General features: G+C 61.5%; 2 protein-coding genes across 10 annotated transcripts; both read right to left on the bottom strand.

Moving 5' to 3' along the window:
* Nucleotides 1-128: 128 nt before the first annotated feature.
* ZNF512B (zinc finger protein 512B) lies at nucleotides 129-11,193 on the bottom strand. 8 transcript variants are annotated; one of them, XM_058433231.1, is made up of 18 exons: nucleotides 11,077-11,190; nucleotides 10,397-10,507; nucleotides 9,116-9,238; nucleotides 8,668-8,810; nucleotides 8,171-8,299; nucleotides 7,419-8,077; nucleotides 7,093-7,319; nucleotides 6,923-6,994; nucleotides 6,674-6,820; nucleotides 6,392-6,516; nucleotides 6,220-6,312; nucleotides 5,938-6,036; nucleotides 5,692-5,862; nucleotides 5,186-5,404; nucleotides 4,895-4,996; nucleotides 4,575-4,637; nucleotides 3,943-4,041; nucleotides 129-3,530 (listed from the first exon to the last, which is right to left on the bottom strand). In XM_058433231.1, the coding sequence occupies exons 3-18, from the start codon at nucleotides 9,234-9,236 to the stop codon at nucleotides 3,279-3,281; spliced, it is 2,721 nt and encodes a 906-aa protein (XP_058289214.1). In that variant the 5' UTR covers nucleotides 9,237-9,238; nucleotides 10,397-10,507; nucleotides 11,077-11,190; the 3' UTR covers nucleotides 129-3,278. The 8 variants fall into 8 exon arrangements, with proteins under 8 accessions (XP_058289214.1, XP_031997817.1, XP_031997813.1 ...); XM_032141926.2 differs by lacking the exon at nucleotides 10,397-10,507 and having other exon boundaries at nucleotides 5,186-5,380; nucleotides 11,077-11,193; XM_032141922.2 differs by having other exon boundaries at nucleotides 9,116-10,507.
* A 4,203-nt stretch (nucleotides 11,194-15,396) lies between these two features.
* On the bottom strand, nucleotides 15,397-20,752 carry SAMD10 (sterile alpha motif domain containing 10). Of its 2 annotated transcripts, none has more exons than XM_032141920.2 (5): nucleotides 20,487-20,752; nucleotides 18,426-18,607; nucleotides 18,172-18,343; nucleotides 16,956-17,096; nucleotides 15,397-16,817 (listed from the first exon to the last, which is right to left on the bottom strand). In XM_032141920.2, exons 1-5 carry the CDS (start codon nucleotides 20,575-20,577, stop codon nucleotides 16,795-16,797), a joined length of 609 nt encoding a protein of 202 aa, XP_031997811.1. In that variant the 5' UTR covers nucleotides 20,578-20,752; the 3' UTR covers nucleotides 15,397-16,794. The 2 variants fall into 2 exon arrangements, with proteins under 2 accessions (XP_031997811.1, XP_031997810.1); XM_032141919.2 differs by lacking the exon at nucleotides 20,487-20,752 and adding an exon at nucleotides 19,229-20,470 and having other exon boundaries at nucleotides 15,546-16,817; nucleotides 18,426-18,623.
* Between the last annotated feature and the right edge of the window lie 1,089 nt (nucleotides 20,753-21,841).

Below are 21,841 nucleotides of genomic sequence, written 5' to 3'. Positions count from 1 at the left end.
GTCGCGGACTACAAGCCCCACAAGGATGCGCGGCGGGCATGCGGGATCCGTAGTTCGGCAGTCTCCGCCACGTGCCTGGAGGGCCCCGCCCCCTGTTTTTCACCACAAACTGAGCCGCACAAAAACCCTGGAAAAAAATCAATAAACATTTATTTGATACAGTCATTTTAATACATACAGTGATGGCCCGTCCCCACGCCACTCGGGACCAGGGCGCGGGGCGGGGACGAGGACCGGGGACAGATGGTCACAAGGCGGGCGGGGCCCGAACTCACCGTCGAAACATCTCGCAAATAAACACTTTGTAGATAGAATATATATGTATATATATATGGTTACAAGTGATAGCTGGAACCTCTTTCAAAATGCACTTATGTACTGAGAACTGGCATTAAAAAACCCAAAGCACAGGACGCGCGGCCGCGAGGCAGGGGAGAGCCTGGGGCTCCGGACCCGGGCCTGGGGGAGCCGCCTGGGGCCCCGCCAAACAGGGCACACGGGGATGGCCCCTCCCGGGGTCAGGCTCACTGGCTCCTTCCCTTCAGCGCCACCAGGCAGGAGGGCCAATGGTCACACAGGAGGCACCGTCACCTGCCTTTGCACCAGCAAATAAAGTGCATCCCATTTTCGTGTGAGTGTCGGCCCGGTGAGCCAGCCCTTCCGGGCCCTTTCCTGTTCTCAGGGCAGGGGGCGTGCGCTGAGCCAGAGGTAGATCTGCAGAAAGGGCCCCGACTGGGCCTCGGGCAGGGCCGGCGCCCACCACACTCTGGGGATCAGCTATGCTGGTCCCTCTCACTGAGGGCTCCTGGAGGCCTATGTGGGCCAGCGTAGGGAGTGGGCAGACCCTGCTGAACTCCACCCAGGGCCTTACCCCTTGGGAGGAGGGCTCTGCGGACCAGCATGTGGGAGAGGGAAGGCAGAACGGAGGGGGTCAACAGCCACTTCTGGCAGTAGCCCCCACGCCTACCTTAAAGACAAAGGGGGTTAAAGTGCTAAACATCAAGGTATCCAGGACTCCTCTTCCCACACCAAGGATTATCTGTGGGCTTTGGGAGTGTCCCGGAAACTCACCCCCAGCAAAAACCAGACCCTCTTCTCTTCTCCCCAAGGGCCAAGTACCTGAGAGGCTGGGGCAGGCACCACACCCTGCAGGTGTTCAGGTCCACCCTCCTCCCGCCATTGGTGGCAAAGACAAAGTGCACCTAGGCCCCCGTCCGGTGCCTGCTCCCCTCCCCTCCCCTCATGAGGCTGCCCCAGCAGCAGCTGCCAGACCCCATCCTCCACCTCCAGCTCCCCCAGCTGCATCAGTGAAGCGCTGGGACACAGGAAGGAAAGCCTCCCCCCGACCCTCTGATGCTGGGTCACGCCCATCTCTGCCCAAGCCTCCATCCTCTCATCAGGCCAAGGTGTGCGTGGGTGGGGGGAGTCCAGGTCTCCACACCCACTCCCTAGCACATCTGGCAAGGGCTGCTGAGGGTCGGAGCCTTCTGGCCCAAGGATAAAGCCAGAGACAGGAAGTGTACTGCAACCCCAGTCCCCAAAGTGCTCCTGGAACTTGTCTCCCTACTACTGCAGGCCAAGCCCAGTGGTGCCCCTTCTCCCTGGGGGATGGGGGAGGGTGGGTGCTGGGGGCAGAGGCAGTGCCCAGTCAGTACTGCCTCCCTGAGCAGCGAGGGACCCAAACCCCAGAGACCCACGCCCTGGCCCAGCCCAACCCCCAGGCCCACCGTCTGCACCAGGAAACCCTTAGCACCAAATGTCAGATTGTGAGTGTTTGTATAAAAAACAATTTAAAAAAAAGGTTGTTACTTGTCACAGCAACAAGACTGGCATCCACTACACCCAGGAGACACACGCACATGGGCAAACATCAAAATTCACATCGTCCAGGGTCAGTGGGGACGAGCCCTCAGCCCACTCCCACCCACCCTGGAAAATGGCCTCCCTCCAAACCTACCCCCTCTGAGCCTCATCCTCCCTGAAATGCCGTGGTTAGAAGGCAGGACCCCAGGGAGGGAGCCACAGGCTGTGGCCACCTCTTCCAGGCACCCTGGACTCCCTGCCTGACCCCTGCCCTACCTGTAGACCCAGCCGTCCTCAGGGCCACAAAGGAGCAAAGACAGCTCTGGAGCTGCCATCAACCTGCTGTGACTTTGGCCAAGCCCCTCCCCTGGTGGCCTTCAGTTCCCATATCAAATGACCACACAACCAGAAACAATGGGGGCAGGTTAAAAAAAAAGTGGGGAGGGGGCTCCCAGGAGAGCTTGGCCAGTGGGCCTACCCAGATTGACAGACAGAAGGCTGCCTTTCCCCCAGTGCCACTCAGAGCCAGGCCAGCTCTACCCAGCTTCCTGCCTCACATGCCCATGGGCCCCAGCAAGACCCCAGGGCCCCAACTAGTCCGTCCCTACTCCATGAGGCTGCTCCAACCTAGGCCTGCAGCGCCAGAAGGCTGAACACTAGAGGAGAGCACACTCCAGGGGCCCCACACCCCCAGGACTGGCAGCTGTGTTGAAGGGCATCAAGCTCCTGCTGCCCTGTAGGTACAAGAAGCAAAACCCCTCCCTTACCCCAAGCTGGGAGCATTACAGACAGGCCTGGGGGGCAGGGCCTGAGCACAGCAGGGATTGCACTGACAGAGGAGGGGCATGGGTGGGGGTAGGGGCAGGCCTGGAGAGGTAGAAAACAGGAGCAAAGGGACCAAGTGGGTGGCCAAGGGCAGGCCAGAGCCTGTCAGGTCAGCATGGCAGTGGTCAGACGGGGGTCTGTCCTGGGAGGTAGCTGGGGGTGCTGGAGTTCCAGTGTTGGGTGGAGGTGAGGCCAGGATGGTGGCTGCCGTTGCCAGGTTGCTCAGGTGCCCTCACCAGCCCAGAACCACAGGTCACCGGGGATGCCTGAGCCTTGGGGGAGCCAGGGTAGGGACCCGGCAGGGCCTGAGGAAGTGGAGCTGGGGGACCAAAGGCCATCTGCCTACTCTGCACTGCAGCCCCTGTGGCACCAAGACCCCAGACACGTTCCCATGGGGAGGGGCAACCCTCCCGGCTATTGCACTTCTGCAGGGCACACCTTGGGGAGCCCCAACCCAGGTGTGCCCTGTGGCAGCCTTAACAGGGGAAGGGCCGCCTTCAGGGAAGGGAGAGTGGTGGCTGCCCCACGGGACGGATGAAGAGGCGGGGGTGGGGGATGGAGAACTGGAGGACGGAGGTCCCGGAGCTGGCCCTGCCTTGAACAGAGGGCGGTGTGGCGGCTGCGTGGGGGCCAGGCCCCACCCACCAAGCTCACTTTTCAGGCGCCTTGCTGGCTCCCACCTTCCGGCCGGTGGAGCCCCGGGCCCCCTTGTCTCTGCATCCCGGAGGCCAGTCGTCCCGGCGTGGGGGCAGCTTGGCCACAGGCCCCTCTGGGGGCCGCTCCTTGGGCTTTCGGCCCCGCTTCTTTCCACCTGCCAGGTTTTTCTTCTTTTCCTTCTTGGGCACCAATGAGTCCTGGCTCCTGTGCTTGGGAGGTGGGTCTGCTGATGTTCGGAACCAGTTCTGGGGAGAGAAAAGCGCTGATAAAGACCTGGGACTGGATGCTGAGCACCTGAGCCAGGCGTAGCCTGAGAGCTGAAGACCTGTCAGCCTTCAGGACCAGGCAAGCACCTGCAGCAGGGCTGGGCTGGACACAGCCTTCAGGACCAGGCAAGCACCTGCAGCAGGGCTGCTGGGGGCTGGACAGGCGGACACCCTCAGGGCAGCTCCAGCTCAGGGTGCAAGCCTACCAGTTCCCCCAGGGAAGCCAGACCCCACTTTGAGGAGAAACTACCAGATTTCTCCACATTGGCCGCTCTCCCAGGCACACTCCATGCAGGCCACTGACCTCTCCACCCCCAAGGGGTGCCCAACCCCAGCCCCATCCCCTCCTGGGCTAGCCCCCAGCCACAGGCCCTGGTGATGGCCCTCGCACCTCTGCGTGGGTCTTGAGGATGTGGTATTTGACGCCACTCTCAGAGCTGAACTCCTTCGGACACAGCAGGCAGCGGTACTTCCCTGCCAGGTGGGCCCCCTGCAATGCACAGGCAGGACAGTGCCCCAGCCCTTGAAGGACCCAGATCTGTCCTAAGCCCCTACCCATGGCTAAAGGGTCAGAGTCAGGGGTGGCCAAAGGAAAGCTGTGGCTGTCTGTGCCGGACAGTGCAGGGCGCCACTGGGTTACCAGGGCGGCAGGGGTGGTGGGGGAGAGGAAGGGTAGGGAGAGGCAGGTGCCCAGGGAAAGAATTGCAGACCTTTGCTGAGCATCCCTTATTCTAAGCCAGTGTGCCATGTGTGTGGGTCGGGGTGCCCACTCATGCCTACATGGACGCAGAGGTCTGAGGACAGGACTAGAACTCATTGGCTTGTGGCTGGGGTTAGGAGCGAGGGAGGTGTCCTAGGCTGGCCGTCAGCCACCGTCCAGTCTCTGGGTTCGTGGAAGAGGAGGCCACATAGAAAAAGTAGGGGGCAGGGCAGGGTCCCTCACTGCTGTGTGGGAGGCCCGCGTGGGATGAGCTGGGAGCTCTGAGTGCAGCACCTGGCCGTGGGGCAGGCCCCAGGACTGACCTTGCTGCAGCTGGCGAGATGAGCCTTGAGTCCGGACACGCTGGAGTAGATGGCTTCACAGCACTGCAGGGAAGGCAGCCGTGGGCGAAGGCCTCTGGTGGGCACCCACACCAAGACAGACCCCTGCCCTACCTCAGGGGATCTCTGAGGCTCTTTGGGGCAAGTGAGGGGATGTGAGTCCTGGGGACTGGGCACGTGAGGCCTGGGGTGGGCTGGGCACCTCCTGAAAGCTCTCAGCCTCCGCTCCTGCTCAGAGGGCCACACCCAGGCTCTGTCCCTGTATGGCTCCCCACGCCCCCCACCCGGCTGCCTCCGCTCACGTCGTTGGGACAGTTGACGTGGCCTTTCTCCTTCACTTCATTCTTCCATGCCTCTAGCAGCTGGGGGTTCAGCGTGGGGAGCCCTGGCCGAGTGTAGTTGAGCTGTGAATTCGACAGCACCAGGGTGAGCCCGAGGCCAGAAGACACCCCAGCTGCTCTAAAAACACTCGCTGCAGATGGCCGGGGCAGCGGGTGGCCCAGGTCACAGCAGTGGCTGTCCCAAGGCTCAGGTCACGGCATGTCCCACCGAGACACCACGGCGCTGTCCACAGCCCTGGGCGGGCAGCTCACCCGTGCGGTCTCGGGCACAAGGTCGTCCTTCATGCGCCGCTTGGTCCAGTCGCGGGCCAGCTCGTCCTCCGCTATCTCCTGCAGGTGGAACACGGCCACCTGGGCCGACGTGCGGCGGACACGCCCGCTCGGGGTCCGCTCCACACCCAGCAGGTCCTCAGCCTCAGGGGACTTGTCTGTGGGCTCCTCAGGGGGCTGGAGGGCAGGAAGGCATGGAGGCTAGAGTGAGCGCGGGAGCAAGGGTCAGGTCAGCGCGCGGTGAGGCCGCCCTAAGGCCGGTGGACCCACAGGCCTCACACTGTGCTGGGGACACGGCTGACGCGGGCAACCTGAGGGAACATGGAGGTTTCACCCTCCCGCCCACCAGGACACGTGTCTCTTACAGAGACGGGTGGGAAACACACGCGTTAGGCGGCACATGGACAAATACGGTTGGCACCCAAGGCACACGGAACACACACGGCACACAGGAACAAGCACTGTGCCACAGAACAGAGAGCACTCACAGGGGCCGTGTGCTCCGAGCGCACGTGGTAGTCGTGGCCGGCCTTGGATCGGTACGTCTTGCCACAGTGGGTGCAGGGGAAGGAGGGGCTGTCCACCTCGCAGGCCGGCTTCCCACAGCGCCGCTGGTGGTACTGGTAGCCCATGAGGCTGGAGAAGGCAGCCCCGCAACCCTGGGGGTCAGGCCAGAGGATGGGTGAGTGGCCAGCAGGGCCCCCCTACCCCACACTGCCGCGGCCCCCACTGACCTCCTGGGGGCAGCGCAGCCGTCCCATCTGCTTCAGCACCTTGCGCAGCCGCTCACGCTCCTCCTGCTCGCCCCCCTCGGAGGCCTCGGCGTCAGAGGGCTGGGGACAGGGTGAGCATCGGTGACCCACCACCACCACCACCACCACAGGGCCCTGCCCTGGCCCTGCCCCGCCCAGGTGTTGGGCCACAGTTGTCCGAGGTTAGAAATGAGGGGAACTGCAGTGAAGGTGGGGTGCGAGGTCAGAGGTCACGCTGGACCGGAGCTGGGGGCCCGACGGTACCTTGGCACTGTGCTCGGCCATAGTGTGGTAGTTGAGGCCAGCCTTGGACTTGAACTGCTTCCGGCAGTGCTGGCACTTGAGTGCATCCTGAAGCTGCAGATGGCCCACGTGTGAGAAGCCTGCCTGGGGCCCGGGGCACCTCCCTCCCAGCACCTTCCGGGAGCTGCCTTACCTTCTGACACACCTCCATGTGCTTCTTGAGGCCCACGAGCGTCTTCCGGGTGACCACGTTGCAGGTGGGGCAGACGGCTTCCCCGCGCTCGTGGATGGCCCTCTGCCACTGCTCTTCAGGACCACCTGTGGGTAAGGCAGGGGCCTCGAAGGCTTGTGGGGGCCGCTGAGTGGCCCGGACGCCAGGCACAGAATCCAGTCTCCACACTCAGCCCCCATCCCTGTGCTGTGGGATCTACCCACCGTCTAGAGCTGCCCTGAGCCCCTGCCAGGCAGCCCCTACCTGGAGCTGGGTGGGCCACGGGGGCCGGTGCCTCCTTGCTGACAGTGATGGGGGCAGCTGGCACCTTCTTTCGGGCGTCCTCAGGGCCTGGCCCCTCCTGCTTCTTGGAGCGGTGAACTCGGGCCTTGTCCTCAGCTTTGGCCAGGCCTGTGTGCACACGTGGGGTGGAGAGAAACAGGAGTGGGCTCAGGGGCTGCCACTCAGTGGACAGCCCCAGCCCTGGAGGTGCACACCGGGCTAACGTCTTACCTTTGAGCCCAAAGGTCCCTGAGATGGATGGCTGCTCCCCTGTAAACTTCTTGGGTGTTTTCTGTTTCCTTCCTGACTCGGGGAGAGAAAACGGGGGCCAAGATTCTGGTCAAATAACCGTCAGGAGGCCGAGCCTGCCCCGGCCGCCATCCCTGGAGCTCTCATCTTACTGTGCTTTGTGCGCTCCGGGTCCTCCTCAGGCGGGGACGCAGGGCCCGCAGCCCTCAGTGCCTCCATGCCCCCGGACGGCCTGCTGCCTGGCGACAAGGAGCCACTGCTGGCGTCTGCACTCAGCTGGAAGGCCGAGCTCTGGCCCATGGAGGAGGGGCCGTACTCCCCATTTTCTGGCCTGGCCTGCTTGGGTGGAATTGGGCAGGTGTCCAGGCTGTCCGCAGCCCTGCAGGGAGCAGGTGAGGTGAGGGCCAGGAGGGCCTGTGGGCCCCATTACCCCCAGGCCGTGGCCGGGGAGCACCCTGACCTGGAACGAGCCCCATACCTTTTCTTACCACTGTTCCTCCCTGTGGCACGAGGTGCTTTGTTTTCCGACCTGGTCAGCAGCACCATTTTGCAGGGCGGTGTGTGTCTGCTGATGGCAATGGGCCTGCTGACTGTCACCGGCTTGCTCACCACAATGGGCCTGCTGACTGTCACTGGCTTGGTGACCGGCACGGGCTTTGTAACTGTCACAAGCTTTGTGACCGTAATGGGTTTGGTGACAGGTACAGGTTTGGTGACCGGCACAGACTTGGTGACTGTGATGGGTTTGGTGACCGGCACAGGCCTAGTGACCGGGATGGCCTTGGTGACGGGCATGGGTCTGCTAACTGGGACAGGTTTGGTGACCGGCACGGGCCTAGTGACCGGGATGGCCTTGGTGACGGGCATGGGTCTGCCGACCGAGACTGGCTTGCTGATGCCAATGGGTTTGCTGACACCCACAGGTTTGCCAATAGTGACAGGTTTGCTCACTCCGATGGGCTTGCTGACCCCAACGGGCCGGCTGATGGTGACCGGCCTGCTGATGGGCCCAGGCTTGGAGGCAGGCAGGGGTCGGTCCATGTGGTTCCAAATCCGGTGTTTCTCCAGCTGGGTCTTAGAGGTGAATGCGGCCTCGCAGAAGGGGCAGGGGAAGGCCAGCCGATCCGAGATGGCACCCTGGGCAGGGAGGGCAGGTGTGGGACAGGGACCCAAGGGCCTCTGCCCAGACACACCCCGAGGCCTCCTCTTCCCCGACCCACAGTCCCTTACCCCTTGGCACCGCTGGTAATGGTACTTGAGCCCGTAGATGCTGGGGAACTCCAGCCAGCACCCTGAGTTTGGACATTTCACCCTCGAGTGTGCCTTGAACTCATCCTTCCAGTCGTTCATCAGGGAGAGCTAGGCGTGGGGAAGGTGGCGCTGCTGACCCGCAGCCACCTAGGCCACTGCCAGCCCGAGCCCCAGACTCAGAGCCCCCCCAGGCCTGCAGGGCGCACACACCACATGAGCCCCTCAACCCCAGGACTGCAGTGGGAATTCAAGCCACCTGGCAGGGGCCACGCACAAGACCTGTTCTAGGAGCCCACCAACACGATCCCCAGAATCTCCCGGCACATCAGATACAAAGCCAGGAACTCCACCAGGCCAGTGCCCACACCTTGAGGCATAGAGGTGGTACCAGATGTGCAGAGGACAAATCAGGGCAGGGCAGTGGCTGGATAGGGAGACCCCAGCATGAACCCCACCATGGCCCTGAGGGAGCTCACAGGAATGTCTCGGAGGGCCTGGTTCTCGGCTTTTGGCCGCCCCTTTTTCTTCCCTTCTGTCTTGTCGCTGGCTGGACTTCCTGGGTCAAAGCAGAGAGGGGCTTGGCCAGGCACTGTCTGTCCACCACGGACCACCGGCATCCCTGTAGCACACAACACAGCAAGGCTTGGAAGCCGTGCAGCACTGCCTACCACCGGGGGCTGCACAGGCCCACGGTGAGCATCACTGTCCCAACACCAGGGCACCAGGGGCAGGGGCTGCGGCCGCTGAGGACAAGAACCCAGGACCCTGGGCTATGTCCAAGGCAACCCCTACCCTGGTAAGGTCCTCGGGAACTCTAGGGGCCTAGCTGAGTACCTGGAGACAGAACGCCCAGGGAGGTGGTCCACTCCTACCACTTGCTGCCCAGAACCATCTGGAATTGTCTCTGGCCCTGACTCCTCTTACCCATCTTCAGTGGGTCATGCAGCATTGGAAGTCGGACCTCCTTTCGGCTGCCATCCTTCCCGGGACCACTCTTGCTGGACCCCGGGAGCCGACGGCCTCCAACGCAGAAAGGATCCGTCATCTCTGCAGAGCAAGTAGACAATCTGTGAAGCCTGACGGGCCCCACTCGGAACATGTGGTGAGGCTGCCCTGGAACCCTGCCCTTGGCAGGTCCTCTCTGGTCAGGGAAGAGGGGCCTGCCCTCCTGTGGTTTTCTTCATGTGGGAAAAGTAAGTGATGGGGGCTTCTGACTTAGGGGAGGGGCTGCCAGCCAAGGTCTCCCCAGATAACCCAGAAGGCATCATCAGTTTGGAAGGATCTAGTCCTGTCCTGAGACCCTCACCAACTTCCAGACCCCCTTCCCAACACGCAGCTCCACAGTGTACGTAGCCCCACAGCTGCGAAGATGATGCCGATGGTGATGCGCTCCTACCCAGTGCTGGGAGGGGTGTGCCCCTGGGAGAGGTGCCTTGTGCAGGGGGAAAGAGGCTGGCAACATTCCTCCAGGGGCCAATTATGTCTCCGATCATGGCTGCTGGCTCACGAGCTGCCCGGGCCCAGCAGTGGGGGCACAGCTTCTCACTGGGGCCCTCGTACCTCCCCATGCTGACTTGATGCAATGCCAACCTCCCCAGGCAGGTACCCTTGGAATCTTCTCTCCAGACACAGATGGAAAACAGCCAAGGTGGGCACTGAGGACCCCCGGCCCACTCTGGCACTGCACCAAGCTCCTGTCCCTGTGCCAGCTGAGCTATCCTACCTGATGCTCTTCGCGTACTTGTCTCCAGGCTTGGCAGGCTGACCCGTCCCCCACCTCTCTCTGGAGCCTCTCAGTCCCCTGCCTACAGACCCACCACTACCACTTCAGCCAAACAAGTCTTGGAAGCACCGGCAGTGAAGGCCCAAGATGCTGGCCAGAGAGAATACCCTGCTGCCCAAGGCTAGGGCCCCCAAGGGCCTGTGCTGCTGGGAACCCTATCCTGAGAGCTGGGGAGCAGAGGAGACTCTGGGCCCAGCTCTGTGGAAAAGCCACGGAAGGGGGTGGGACAGGAAGCAGGGTGAGGGATGGGTGGGCAGGTGGCCCCCTCCTGATAGCTTCTAATTAACTTAGATCAGAGGGGATGGGAAGGGGCTGCTGTGTCCAGGAGGGCCAGAAAGCTGAGGTCAGAGGTCAGGACAGTCACTGCCCATTGCCAAGGGGGAGGCCAGTGTCCGGGGACAAAGTTCTCTGGAAGTCCTCACTTTGCAACTTTGAAAGGAGACAGGGCCGGCATGAGTCATCCCAGCACCTGATGACCCCGGTGGCCTGGGTGCAGGTGCCTGCTGAGGCCCCACTTCCAATTTTTCTGAAGCCTGGGAGAAGAATTCAGAATAGTGGGACCTGAGGCCAGGGCCAGCCTGGGAGGCAGAGACGCGACTGGTGCCCCGGATGAGAAGGGGCTTCGGCCCTCCCGAGCCCAGCGGGGACAGAGCCCTCGCGGGGAGAGGGGGCTCCGCCGCGCTGCGCGCAAGAGACGCCAGCAGCGGGTCCGCCGCGTAGGCCGTTCGGCCCGGGACCCCGGCCCAGGCCTGGCGCGCGGGTGAGCGCGGCCAGGGACGCGCACCTGGGGCCAGCCTCGCCACCCACCTGTCACCTGGGGCCGGGAGCGGGCGCGGGGCGCGGGCCTCGGCCTGGCCGGGCAGGGCCGATCGCGGGAGCGGGGTGGGGGGGCGAAGGCAGTGAACCAAAATGGCGACTTTTTCTGGAGAAGGAGGAGGCAGGAAGACGGCGCCGGCGCGGGGCGCGGGGGCTCGGGCGCGGCGGGGGGCGGAGGGGCTCGGGCCCGGCCCCCTCCTTGGCCTGCGCGCAGGGTCGAGATCCGGGGCGCGGTGGGCGCCGGGGCTGCGGCCAGATTGGGTCCGCGGCGCGGCCGGGCGCTTACCTGCGGCGCCCAGCGGGGCTGCGGCCGGGCTGGGCCGGGCCGGGGCGGGGGGCGCGGGGCGCGGGGCGCTGGGTCCGGGCGGCGCAGGCTGCGCGCCGCGCTGCGCACATGCGCGCTCCCGCCCCTCCCACCTTTGACAGTTTTACTGCGGGGGGGGAGGGGGCGAACTCTCGCGTTATTCCCGCGGCCGCTCCGCGACGGGGAGGGGGCGGGGGCGGGGGCGGGAGCGGGGGCCCGCGCTGGCTTGTGGTCCCCCCTCTCCGCCGTTCCGCCCCCGTCGGCCGGGCCCGCAGTCCGGAGTAGCCAGTTCTGCCGTCCTGAGGCGGGGGACGTTTTTTCGGACAGTGGGGTAAACTGAGGCCCGATAGGGGCGCTAGGCACTGCCCGGAGTCTGGCGCGCACGGATTGAGGCGACCTGATTCCGCCGCATCCTGGCCCGCGCGGCGAGGGTGGTCTCTGGGCTCGGGACCCTGACCTCTGGCCCTGGGGGCCGTGCACCGGCAGGGCAGGATTCAGCCTTTTTCCAACTGGCCCTGAGACCACTTTTGCGACTGGCCCCCGGCGGTGCCTGGCGGCTTGAGGCCATGGGGTTTTACTGGGGTCACTGACCATTGGGTCATCCTTTCCCAGCTCTGGGGGCGGTGGTTCTGAACCAGTGCCAGGGCCTTCTCTGCCCCACAGCTTGGGCTTCTGCAGGCAGGGGGCACTGGGGTCCGGTGTGGGCTGAGTGGTCTGGAGGTGGCGGGGCACTGACAGCACAGGACTTGGGAATGAATGAGACAGAGAAAGGTGTGGCTCTCCTAAAGAGGACTGGTAGGAGGCACCACACGGGACTAGCACAGGACCCACAAGAATCTCCCCCAGGAGAGCCTGCCTGCCTTCCTTCCCTCCCTTCCGTCTCTTACTTCCTTTTCTCCTTTCTTCCTTCCCTCCTTTCTCTTCCTTCCCTTCCCTCCCCCCCTTCCTTCTTCCTTCCTTTCCTTTTTCCTTCCTTCCTTTTCTCTTTCCTTCCTTCCTTCTCTTCCCTCCCTCCCTTCCTTCCTTCCTCGCTTCCTTCTCTTCCTTCCCTTCCCTTCCTCCCTTCCTTCTCTTCCTTCCCTTACTTCTCTTCCTTCTCTTACCTCCCTCCCTTTCTTTCTCCTTCCTTCCTTTCTTTCCTTCCTTTCTCTCTTTCTTTTTCTCCCCTCCCCTCCTTTCTCCTCCCTTCCCTTCCCCTCCTCTCCTTTCTCTCCTTTCTCCTTCTCCTTTCTTTTTTTCTTCTTGAGACAGGGTCTCGCTCTGTCATTCAGGCTAGAATGCAGTGGTGTGATCTTGGCTCACTGCAGCCTCTACCACCTGGGCTCAAGCAGTCCTCCCACCTCAGCCTCCCAAGTAGCTGGAACTACAAGTGTATGCCACCTCACCTGGCTAAGTTTTAAAGTATTCAGAGAGACGAGGTCTTTCTCTGTTGACCAGGCTGGTCTTGAACTCCTGGGCTTAAGCCATCTTCCTGCCTCAGCCTCCCACAGTGTGGGCATTACAGGTGTGACCCACTGCCTCTGGCTAGGAGGGCATTTTTTTTTTTTTTTTTTTTTTTTGAGACGGAGTCTCACTCCGTCGCCCAGGCTGGAGTGCAGTGGTGTGATCTCGGCTCACTGCAAGCTCCACCTCCTGGCTTCACGCCATTCTCCTGCCTCAGCCTCCCAAGTAGCTGGGATCACAGGCGCCCGCCACCATGCCCGGCTAATTTTTTTGTATTTTTAGTAGAGACGGGGTTTCACTGTGTTAGCCAGGATGGTCTCAATCTCCGGACCTCGTGATCTGCCCGCCTCAGCCTCCCAAAGTGCTGGGATTACAGGCGTGAGCCCCCACGCCTGGCCTTAGGAGGGCCATTCTTACCTGTTCACAGCACCCATCTCCCAGGGAAGGCCTCAGGCCTCAGGAGGGAAGAGTCAGGGAGACTCTGGATTCTCATCTTGTGCCCATAGAGCATTTTTTTTTTTTTTTTTTTTGAGATGAAGTCTCTCTCTGTTGCCCAGACTGGAGTGCAGTGGCGCCATCTCTGCTCACTGCAATCTCCGCCTCCCAGGTTCAAGCAATTCTCCCGCCTCAGCCCCCCGAGTAGCTGGGATTACAGGCGTCTGCCACCATACCCAGCTGATTTTTTGTACTTTTAGTAGAGACCAGGTTTCACCAAGCTGGTCAGGCTGGTCTGGAACTCCTGACCTCGTGATCCACCCGCCTCGGCCTCCCAAAGTGCTGGAATTACAGGCATGCGCCACCACGCTCGGCCAGCGTTTTTTTTTTTAAATCATGTGCATATATTACTTTTACAATTAAAACAGACTTTTAAAAGTTTCGTAATGCCCCTTTTTGCATACTACAAACATTCTGGACTCCTTAAAATTGATGTGGGCTGGAAGTTGCTAGTCAGGAAATGGAACTACCAGGTGTGCCTCCTTCACTGGGGCCCTTCCGGCCCAGTGGGCCACTTTCCCTGTTCCCTGTGGAGCAAGCTCAGAGGCACTGCTAGGGGGTTGGGCAGTAAGAATTTTGCCTTTCCTCAAAGGGGCCTGGGATCTGCTTCACTCAAGGCTGGTGCAGAGCACTCACATGGAGATTGGAGATTGGCTCTTACGGAAGAGGCAGTCAGTCAGTCCTTCCCTCGGGAATCTGAGTCAGAGAGGCCAGTGCACACCAGCCTGTGTGACCCAAGGAGGAAAGGGAGGGCATTCCCTGCGAGGCTAGCATCATCACGTCCTTCCCTTGTTGACCTTTCCCACCCTGGGGACAGGACCAGCAGGATTTCCTGAGGGGTCAGTGTGTGTCCCCTTAGGTGCAGCCAAGGCCATCAGCTCTCCCTGTGTAAGTCTGGGTGTCCATACATGTGACCTGTTTGGACATTGCCGTGTCAGAATATGACAGTGTCCCATGCTAGGTGAGGCCGATGCCTGTATTTTAGCATCTGGGCGATTAGACCTCAGGGTGCCTGGATTTCAGCATCCATGTGTCCAGGCTGTGGCATGTCTCAGTGTCAGGGTGCTGGTGAGGGATGGCTGTTTTCTACATGCCAGGGTGTTGTGCAATACAGTGTGCTTGTGTACACCGGGGATCTGCTGTGTCCCATGTGTTTCTATGTGTTAGGAGGTCGTTGTGTGTCTGCATGCTAGTATTTGTGTGTTTGTGTAGTGACATCTTTGTTTGGGGGCATGCTGTTTACATACCTTTGTGTCTATGTGTCCGGCCAACTACATGCATGTGTTTGTGTGTGTTGGTGTTTGCTGGTGTCAGTGTCATTGAGCCTCTGTGTATGAGTGTCTGTATGTGGTTTATGCTCTTATCTGTCTGATTGCTGTGTGTGTGTGTGTGTGTGCTGTGATCTGTGTGTGTTTGAGACAGGGTCTTGCTCTGTTGCCCAGGCTGGAGTGTGTCTGATTGCTGTGTGTGTGTGTGTGTGTGTGTGTGTGTGTGTGTTTGAGACAGGGTCTTGCTCTGTTGCCCAGGCTGGAGTGCAGTTGTGTGGTCAGAGCTCACTGTGCCTTGAACTCCTGGACTCAAGGAATCTTCCTGCCTCAGCCTCCCAAGTAGCTGGGACTACAGGTATGTGCCACCATGCCTGGCTAGTTTCAAAAATTTTTTGTAGAGATGGGGTCTTGCTGCGTCGCACAGGCTGGTCTTGAACTCCTGGCCTCCAGCGACACTCCTGCCTTGGTCTCCCACAGTGCTGGGATTGCAGGCGTGAGCCACCGTGCCAGGCCAGATGTTCATGTTTTATCCCTGAACGTGTGAATGGGATCATATTGGGAAAAGGGTATTTGCAGATGTGATTAAAGATCTTGTGATGAGGAGATTATCCTGTATTACCCAGGTGGCCCCAAATCCAAGCATCCTTACAAGAGAGAGACAGAGGGAGATCTGAGAGAAGAGGAGGAGGTGATCTGATTACAGAGGCGGAGATGGGTAATGCCCATGCGTCCGCCCGAGTTCCCCCGGCAGCCACTGGAAGCTGGAGAGGTGAGGAGTCTTTCCCAGGAGGCCCCGAGGGAGCTGGATTTTGGACTGCGGCCTCCAGAACTCCAGAGAGAATGAATGTCTGCTGTTCTCACCCCTCGGTGGTCCTCTGTCATGGCAGCCGCAGGACCCTCACGCGCTGTCTGGGCCGTCCCTTCCAGCGTGTCGGGCGTTGTGTCCAGCACTGGAGGCCGCCCGCAGGCGTGGCTTGAGCCCTGTTTCCAGCCTCTGCGCGGGGTTGCCCAGATGCCCCTCCAGGGCGCGACGCCACTGCCCCCTGGTGGCCGCGGCTGCCCGGACGCCCTCTCCTCGCAGACCCAGCACGGCCAGCACTTGGGAACCAGCTTTATTTCAGATTTTTTTTTTTTTTTTTGTCAGAGTATAAAAAAGTGAGCGCAAAACAAGGAAGACGAGACAGGCGTGCGTGGGCCAGGGCAAGACAGAGGAGGAGGGAGGGAAGCAGAGGCAGAAGGGCCCCTTGGGCAAAGGCTGATGGTGGGAGGCGGGCAGAATACTTGCGCAGCCACACAGGGGCAGGGATGAGGGTCTCCCTGTGGTGGGGGCTTACGGGATGGGAGCGGCCAGGCCAGTTGTCCAAATTCCACCTGGGACCTGCAGTGAACAGCCTCGAGTCTGGAGGCTCAAAGCACACAGAGGGGACTGGGGGCTCAGCCTTATCTGTCCCTGAGATTTTCAGAAGCCCCAGGGGGATCGGGAGAGGGCAGAGGCGCAAGAGAGCGGGGGCGGCCAGGGCCGCCCTCACTGTCCTTCCGCCAGGCAGCACCAGCCCCAAACCACCCAGAGAGGGGTTGCTCAGGCCTCTGGGCGGGTGTAGGGGGAGTGGCCCTGGGGAGGCCTCTCTCCTGAATCCAGGCCTTCTTGGGAAAGCAGCAAAGGGAAGGCCCACGCACAAGGCCCTTGTTCTTGAGGGCGAGAGGGGAGAAGACCGTAAAAGCAAGATTTTCCCAAAGATAGGGCAGGGAGCACTGCTGAGCCTGGGCCCTGGGCACGGAGCCACCTGGACAGGGCTGGGGTCCTCGTCGTGCCACATTTTGTCTCTGGCGCTTGGTCAACCTGGGCCTTTCTCAGCTTTACTTCTCATGAATAGAGGGGGAGTGGTGACGACGTATAAATAATGATGAAAGTGCTTGGCGTGGTGCCCGTTAGGCAGGTGCTGATGGCCACTACTCTAGATGATGGGTTGGCCTGCTGGGCCCTGGCAGGGGCATGGGCACAAGCCACAGGGAGCCGAGGCAGCTTATGGCACCTGTGTGGGCCAACCTGGAGGTGCTGGGGAACGACCTAGAACTGGGCTGGGTGGGTGGACAGACAAGTGACTCAGCAGGCGATGGGGGACGGCATCACGTGGAGAGGGGAATGTAAATAAACAGACTCCCTGGGAGCCTGGGGAGGACGTCCAAACCGGCTCTGGCTCCAGGCAGCTGCCCCACATGCTGCCAGCAGCACCAGGGGAGGGCTTGGGCTCAGGTCCCAGGAGGTGGGGCCACACTCAAGCAGCCCCCTACCCACCCAGCCCCAGGGCACGACCTGGAACGTACAACCAGAGGCGCCTGGAGGTGTGATCCTGGTCCTGTCTGTCCGTTGGGCCAGCCTGGCCGCCCCGGCATCCTGCAGGGTCCAAGAGGGGCTGTGGGGCCAGCCCGGCCTCCTCCCTAGCCGTGGACTCCCGTCACAGTGCTGGGGTCTGGGTTCAAGCCTCAGCAGCAGCTAGGACATTTTCCCGAAGGAAGCTGTGTGAGGGAAGAGGGTGAGGACGGGGTGGGGTCTTTGGCATCAACTGCATTAGGGCCCTTACTGGGGTCATCCCACCCCGCTCTCAGAGGGGCTTCTCCATCAGCCCCCAGGCCTCTCTGGCACCTCACACTGACCTTGGCTGAGCAGCTGCAGGCTCCGCCCCTCCTCGCGCACCTGCAAGCGGAGCACCTGCTGCAGCACCTCCTGCCTCTGGGCCTCCTGGGCCAGCCCCATCCGCTGCAGCTTCTCCGCATTCAGCCGCAGCAGTGCCCGGCCTGGGGAGAGGAAAGAGGGGCTTAGCTGAGGCCAAGAGAGGCATCAAGAGCCAAGGCAAGGCTGGTGCCGTGGCTCACGCCTGTGATCCCAGCACTTTGGGAGGCTGAGGTGGGCAGATCACTTGAGGTCAGGAGTTCGAGACCAGCCTGGACAACATGGTGAAACCCCGTTTCTACTAAAAGTACAAAAATTAGCTGGGCTTGGTGGCGCGTGCCTGTAATCCCAGCTACTCGGGAGGCTGAGGCGGGAGGATCACTTGAACCTGGGAGGCGGAGGTTGCAGTGAGCTGAGATCGTGCCACTGCACTCCAGACTGGATGACAGAGCAAGACTCCTTCTCAGAACAAACAAACTGAGCCAAGGCAGAAGCAGGGACTGAAAGAGAAAAAGGGAGGAGAGAGAGAGAGAGAGGAAGCGGGAAGCGGGGGTACACAGAGACTCAGAGGGAGAAAGAGAATCAGCGAAACACATAGAGACTTAGAAGAGAGAGGCAGAGGGAAAGGAAGGAGAGCAAAAGGCAGGGACGGAACAGAGAAAAGCCAGATGAAGACAGCACAGAGAGATGGGAAGACACACAGAAGAAAGGCAGAGAGGTCCGGACACAGTGGCTCACGCCTATAATCCCAGCACTTTGGGAGGCTGAGGCGGGCAGATCACCTAAGATCAGGAGTTCGAGATCAGCCTGGGCAACACGGTGAAACCCCGTCTCTACTAAAAATACAAAATTAGCCAGGCATGGTGGTGCATGCCTGTAATCCCAGCTACTCCAGAGGCTGAGGCAGGAGAATCGCTTGAACCTGGGAAGCGGAGGATGTGGTGAGCCGAGATCGCACCATTGCACTCCAGCCTGGGCAACAAGATTAAATCTCTGTCTCACCAAAGAAAAAAAAAAAAAAAGAAAGGCAGAAAGATAGAAAAGACAGATTCTGCGGAGACGAAAACCAGAGGGGAGGTTGATTCACAGGAGAAACTAGACAGACGAAAACAATAGCAAGAAAAAGGCAGGCTGAGTGTGGGGAAGAGACGCGCTGAGGCAGTTAGCCCCACTCCCACAGCACCCTCAGCGCCACTATACCGGTGATGGCATGCTGGGAGAAGGCCTCCACGTAGACGAGGTAGTTGTGGGGACAGTGCGTCTTGAGCCACTTGCAGACGTCCTGCTGACTCCACAGGACCACGGGCCGGGTCAGGCCACCCAGCGAGGGGCTTGTGTGGTACAGGCCATAGTGGTCAGAGTACAGCCGGCCCTGCAGGGGAGGGGTGTGGCAGGCAGAGTGAGAGTGGTGGAGAAGGAGGGCAGGGACGGAGGTGGGTGGAGTGGGTGGGTACCTGGGGGGTCTCTGTGCCGGGCTGCTGCAGGAGCTTGATTGGCCTGCTGCTGGCCGCCCTCTGGCTGCGGGAGTCATGCCACGTGAGGCTGGTGCCAGGTGTCCGAGGCAAGTGGCAGGGGATGCTCTCAGCTGACACCGTGTGCTCCAGGAGGGTCTGGCAGAAGCTGAAGTGGGCAGTGGCTGTGTGTGGGGATGCCTGGTCAGGGCAGTCAAGGGCAGAACCAGAGGCTTCCTCTACTTGAGAGCTAGCTCCTTGCCCCATCACTTCCCCAGTGAGGGGTTCCCAAGCCTCCAAAGGTAGAAGGAAGTGTGCAGGACCTGTTTCGAGGACCTGACCCAGGGGAGCAGGATGGATTCTGCTTAGATCAGAAGATGTGCCCTCTAGGGAAGGGAACCTGAGACATATGACAAGAGGAGTTATCCTGGGACAGCCCTGACCTCATCCTTGCCTTGGGCTGGCCCACAAGCCTTGCACACGCCACACCAGACCAGGAAGTGCACACACGGCCTGCTTTGAGCAAAGGCAGGTCCCGAGTCCGGGGAGGTCGTCTGTGCTGGGGAAACCGGGCTGAGGATGCTGCTTGCCCATCGCCATTGAAGGCACCCAGTTCACACAGCCCTATCTGGTGTTGGGGCCCGACTCACTGACTATGACTCATTGACAGCCTGAACCGTGGGCCAGCTGACAAGCAGGGCTCACTCTGCAAACACGCGCTGGGCTCTCCGGCTGTGCCGCCCCCCACAGGGCCTGCAGGCCCAGGACAACACCGGCCACGTGAATGGTGGGTACCCATTGGATACGGGCGGGTCAGCACAGGTATGTGGGGTGCAGCCATTGCTTGGGGACCCACGGTGATGCTCTGTGCTCCCTCTTCCCACAGTAACTGCATTAAAGCGTTTCATCTGGGCTTTGTCATCATCTCTGGGGACACTGCTGACCTGAGTCTGGGGAGGCAAGCGTCTTGATCCAGGTCTGGTTACATAGGGGCACCCCACATTCATTGTGAATGAATGAATGAATAAAGGCTCTGTATGGTGTCTGCAAGTGAACAGAGCCTGTGGGGAGACAGAAGGTGGGCACAGGCCTGCCCCTGTCTTTAAGCACACAGGCCTTCAGCAGGGCAGGTGAGGTTCCCATGCCAGGCCCTCACCCCATCCACCCTAGAGTGAGAGACCCTCCCGGCCTCAGACTCAGCCACCCACTCCATACCCAGGGCAGGGGTTGGGGATGTGTCTAGGGGGTCTAAGTATCAGCGAAAACCACATCCTACTTCACCGTCCTCCCACCCGTGTAAGACTTATGAGACATAACACCTTCTGCCCCCATTCTTGCAACTTTCAGGAACCAGACCCCTGGTGACTCCAAATTTGAGGTCTGGGGTCAGCAGAGGGTGTGTTCAGTGGGCCACCGCCCCGAGGTAGCCCCTAGTGCTGTGGGAAAAGGCTTATTCTAAGCCCGCGCCTTCCAGCGGACAGGCCCCTTGGTCTCCGGGCTTTGCAGGGCCTCGAGCGGCGGGGCTGGTGCAGAAGCGCGCGGCAGTCCGGGGAACCCGTCGGACTCCCCAGCCCGCATGGCACCTGCCCCAGCCAAGCAGGCTCCGCCCATTTCCTGCCCTCACTCCGGGAGGGAGTTCCGTCCGTCCCGCGGTCTGTCGGTCCGGTCCCTCCCGCCCCAACGTCAGGATTCCAGAAGGAAATGGGGCGGGGGCACCGAAGCGGGATGTGACCTCGGCCCCCTCTCGGCCCCACTGCAAAGGCTGGGGAGGGTTTTCTCCGCGCGCAGGAAAAGGTGACCCGAGCGTAGTGCCAGCCTGGACAGTGGCGCCCCAGCTTGTCACCCCCTCACCCCAAGCCAAGGGCGCGCTGACCCCCAAGGCCTGAGGCTGGCTGCCCCCTAAAGCAGGACAAAGGCCACGGGACCCCGTTGAGCCGAGACGTCCGCCGAATACCCCCAGCCGCCGCCGCTCGAAGCCCGCCGGGTCCCGCCCCGCCCCCGTGCCTCTGGGTCCCTGAGACCCCCGCCCGAGAAATCGCCGCTTCCCGGTCCAGCCCCGCTCACCGTCCACATCTCGGCGCTCCCCGAAGCCCGCGCGCACTGCCCCGGCGCGGCCACGCGGGGGGCTCAGCTTGGACCTCAGCTCGGTGAACATGGGGCCCGCGGGTGCCAGGCCCGCGCACACGCCCCTCGCCGAGTGCAGGGCGGCCGGTGTGGCCGGCGGGGAACGCGCGCCGCCGCCCCGCCCCGCCCCAGCCGGCCCCGCGCCCGAGCCGGTCCCCGCGGCCCGCGAGTGTGCGCGGCGAGGCACCTGCCGCCGAGCCCTGTGTGCCGGGCGCGCTCCGGGAGCTCCGAGGTGTGTCGGCGGCGCGCGGGCCTGCGTGCACCAAGGCTGTCCGCCAGGGCGAGGGGCGTCCGTGCGCCCCTGGGCACGGCTCCGGGGAGGAGAGTCCCCGTGCACCTGCCGGGGGTCCTCTGAGGTTGGGCCCCTCTGTGCGTGGGGGTGGGCTGAGGGGCATCTTACAGGGGCTTTCTACCTACCGGCGCCAGGACAAGGGGCAGGTCAACCCCTCCCACACACTTCCCTCGGTCTCCTACCTCTTTACTCGCCCTCAAATAGGCACCCGCTTCCCCGGAGAAACCAGCTTGGCTCTTCTTACCGCCCACCCCACTGTGAACATCAGGGTGGTTCTCCTTTCCCTCTGCAGCCCCGGAACCTGGCTCAGTGCCCGGGGGGAGAGGGGGCGGTACAGTGCTCTGTAACTGAAAGGGGTTTGCCTGGAGATGGGGCCGAGAGGAACTCAAGGAGGCTGTAGCAGGCCGGAGCAGTGTGTTTGCTCCAGGACTCCAGTGAGAAGTGCTGGGATGGGGCTGGACTAGGGAACTGTGGTTGCCTGGTGCAGCAGCAGGCCAGGCTTGCAACCACCTATTCGGCTTGCTCTGCCCAGGAGCCTGGGTGCTCTCCCTGGGTGTATGTAGGGGCTCTGGAGGATGTCTTACAGCAGAAGGACCAGAGATGCACACAGACATGTAGAAACGCATGCACAGAGTACGGTCATGCACGTGCACCCAAAACACAAGCACACGTGACCTCTGTGCACACACCCCACTAATCACACACACAGAATTCACCCACATGCTTGACAGCCATGTTCATGTACTGACGTGTTCCCGACAGCTCAACTGCGGTTATTTATTTCGTCAACTAGCTCTCCAGGAGCTGAGGATGTGGCCCTCACCAGAATGTCCAAGGCATGTTGGCGGACGTGGGTGGGGTCTCTAGTCCCACTGGAGGGACAGATGCCTGAATGGGGGTTCAAGAATATGAGTGCTAAAAGCGTAGGGCAGCAGTGTGCGCACAGGACGCACACAGACAGGTGTGCCCATAACCAGTACACACAAGCTCTGCACAACTGGAC

Source organism: Hylobates moloch, unplaced genomic scaffold (assembly GCF_009828535.3).
Source record: "Hylobates moloch isolate HMO894 unplaced genomic scaffold, HMol_V3 SCAFFOLD_21, whole genome shotgun sequence".
NCBI lineage: Eukaryota > Metazoa > Chordata > Mammalia > Primates > Hylobatidae > Hylobates > Hylobates moloch.
Note: the sequence above shows the minus strand (reverse complement) of the source record. Positions and strands in the feature narration are given on the sequence as shown.

Bases quoted from the DNA above. Each gene is read 5' to 3' on its own strand.
- ZNF512B (XM_032141922.2), bottom strand. From the start codon at position 9,290: ATGTTCCGAGTGGGGCCCGTCAGGCTTCACAGATTGTCTACTTGCTCT. The intron at 6,995-7,092 runs GTAAGATGAGAG...TCCCCGAGTCAG, and splicing joins CCCGGAGCGCACAAAGCACA to GAAGGAAACAGAAAACACCC. The intron at 6,037-6,219 runs GTACCGTCGGGC...CCCTGTCCCCAG, and splicing joins TGGCCGAGCACAGTGCCAAG to CCCTCTGACGCCGAGGCCTC.
- SAMD10 (XM_032141919.2), bottom strand. From the start codon at position 19,429: ATGAATGTGGGGTGCCCCTATGTAACCAGACCTGGATCAAGACGCTTG. The intron at 18,624-19,228 runs GTATCCAATGGG...TGCCCTGACCAG, and splicing joins ATACCTGTGCTGACCCGCCC to GCATCCCCACACACAGCCAC. The intron at 16,818-16,955 runs GTCAGTGTGAGG...TCCCTCACACAG, and splicing joins CCTGCAGCTGCTCAGCCAAG to CTTCCTTCGGGAAAATGTCC.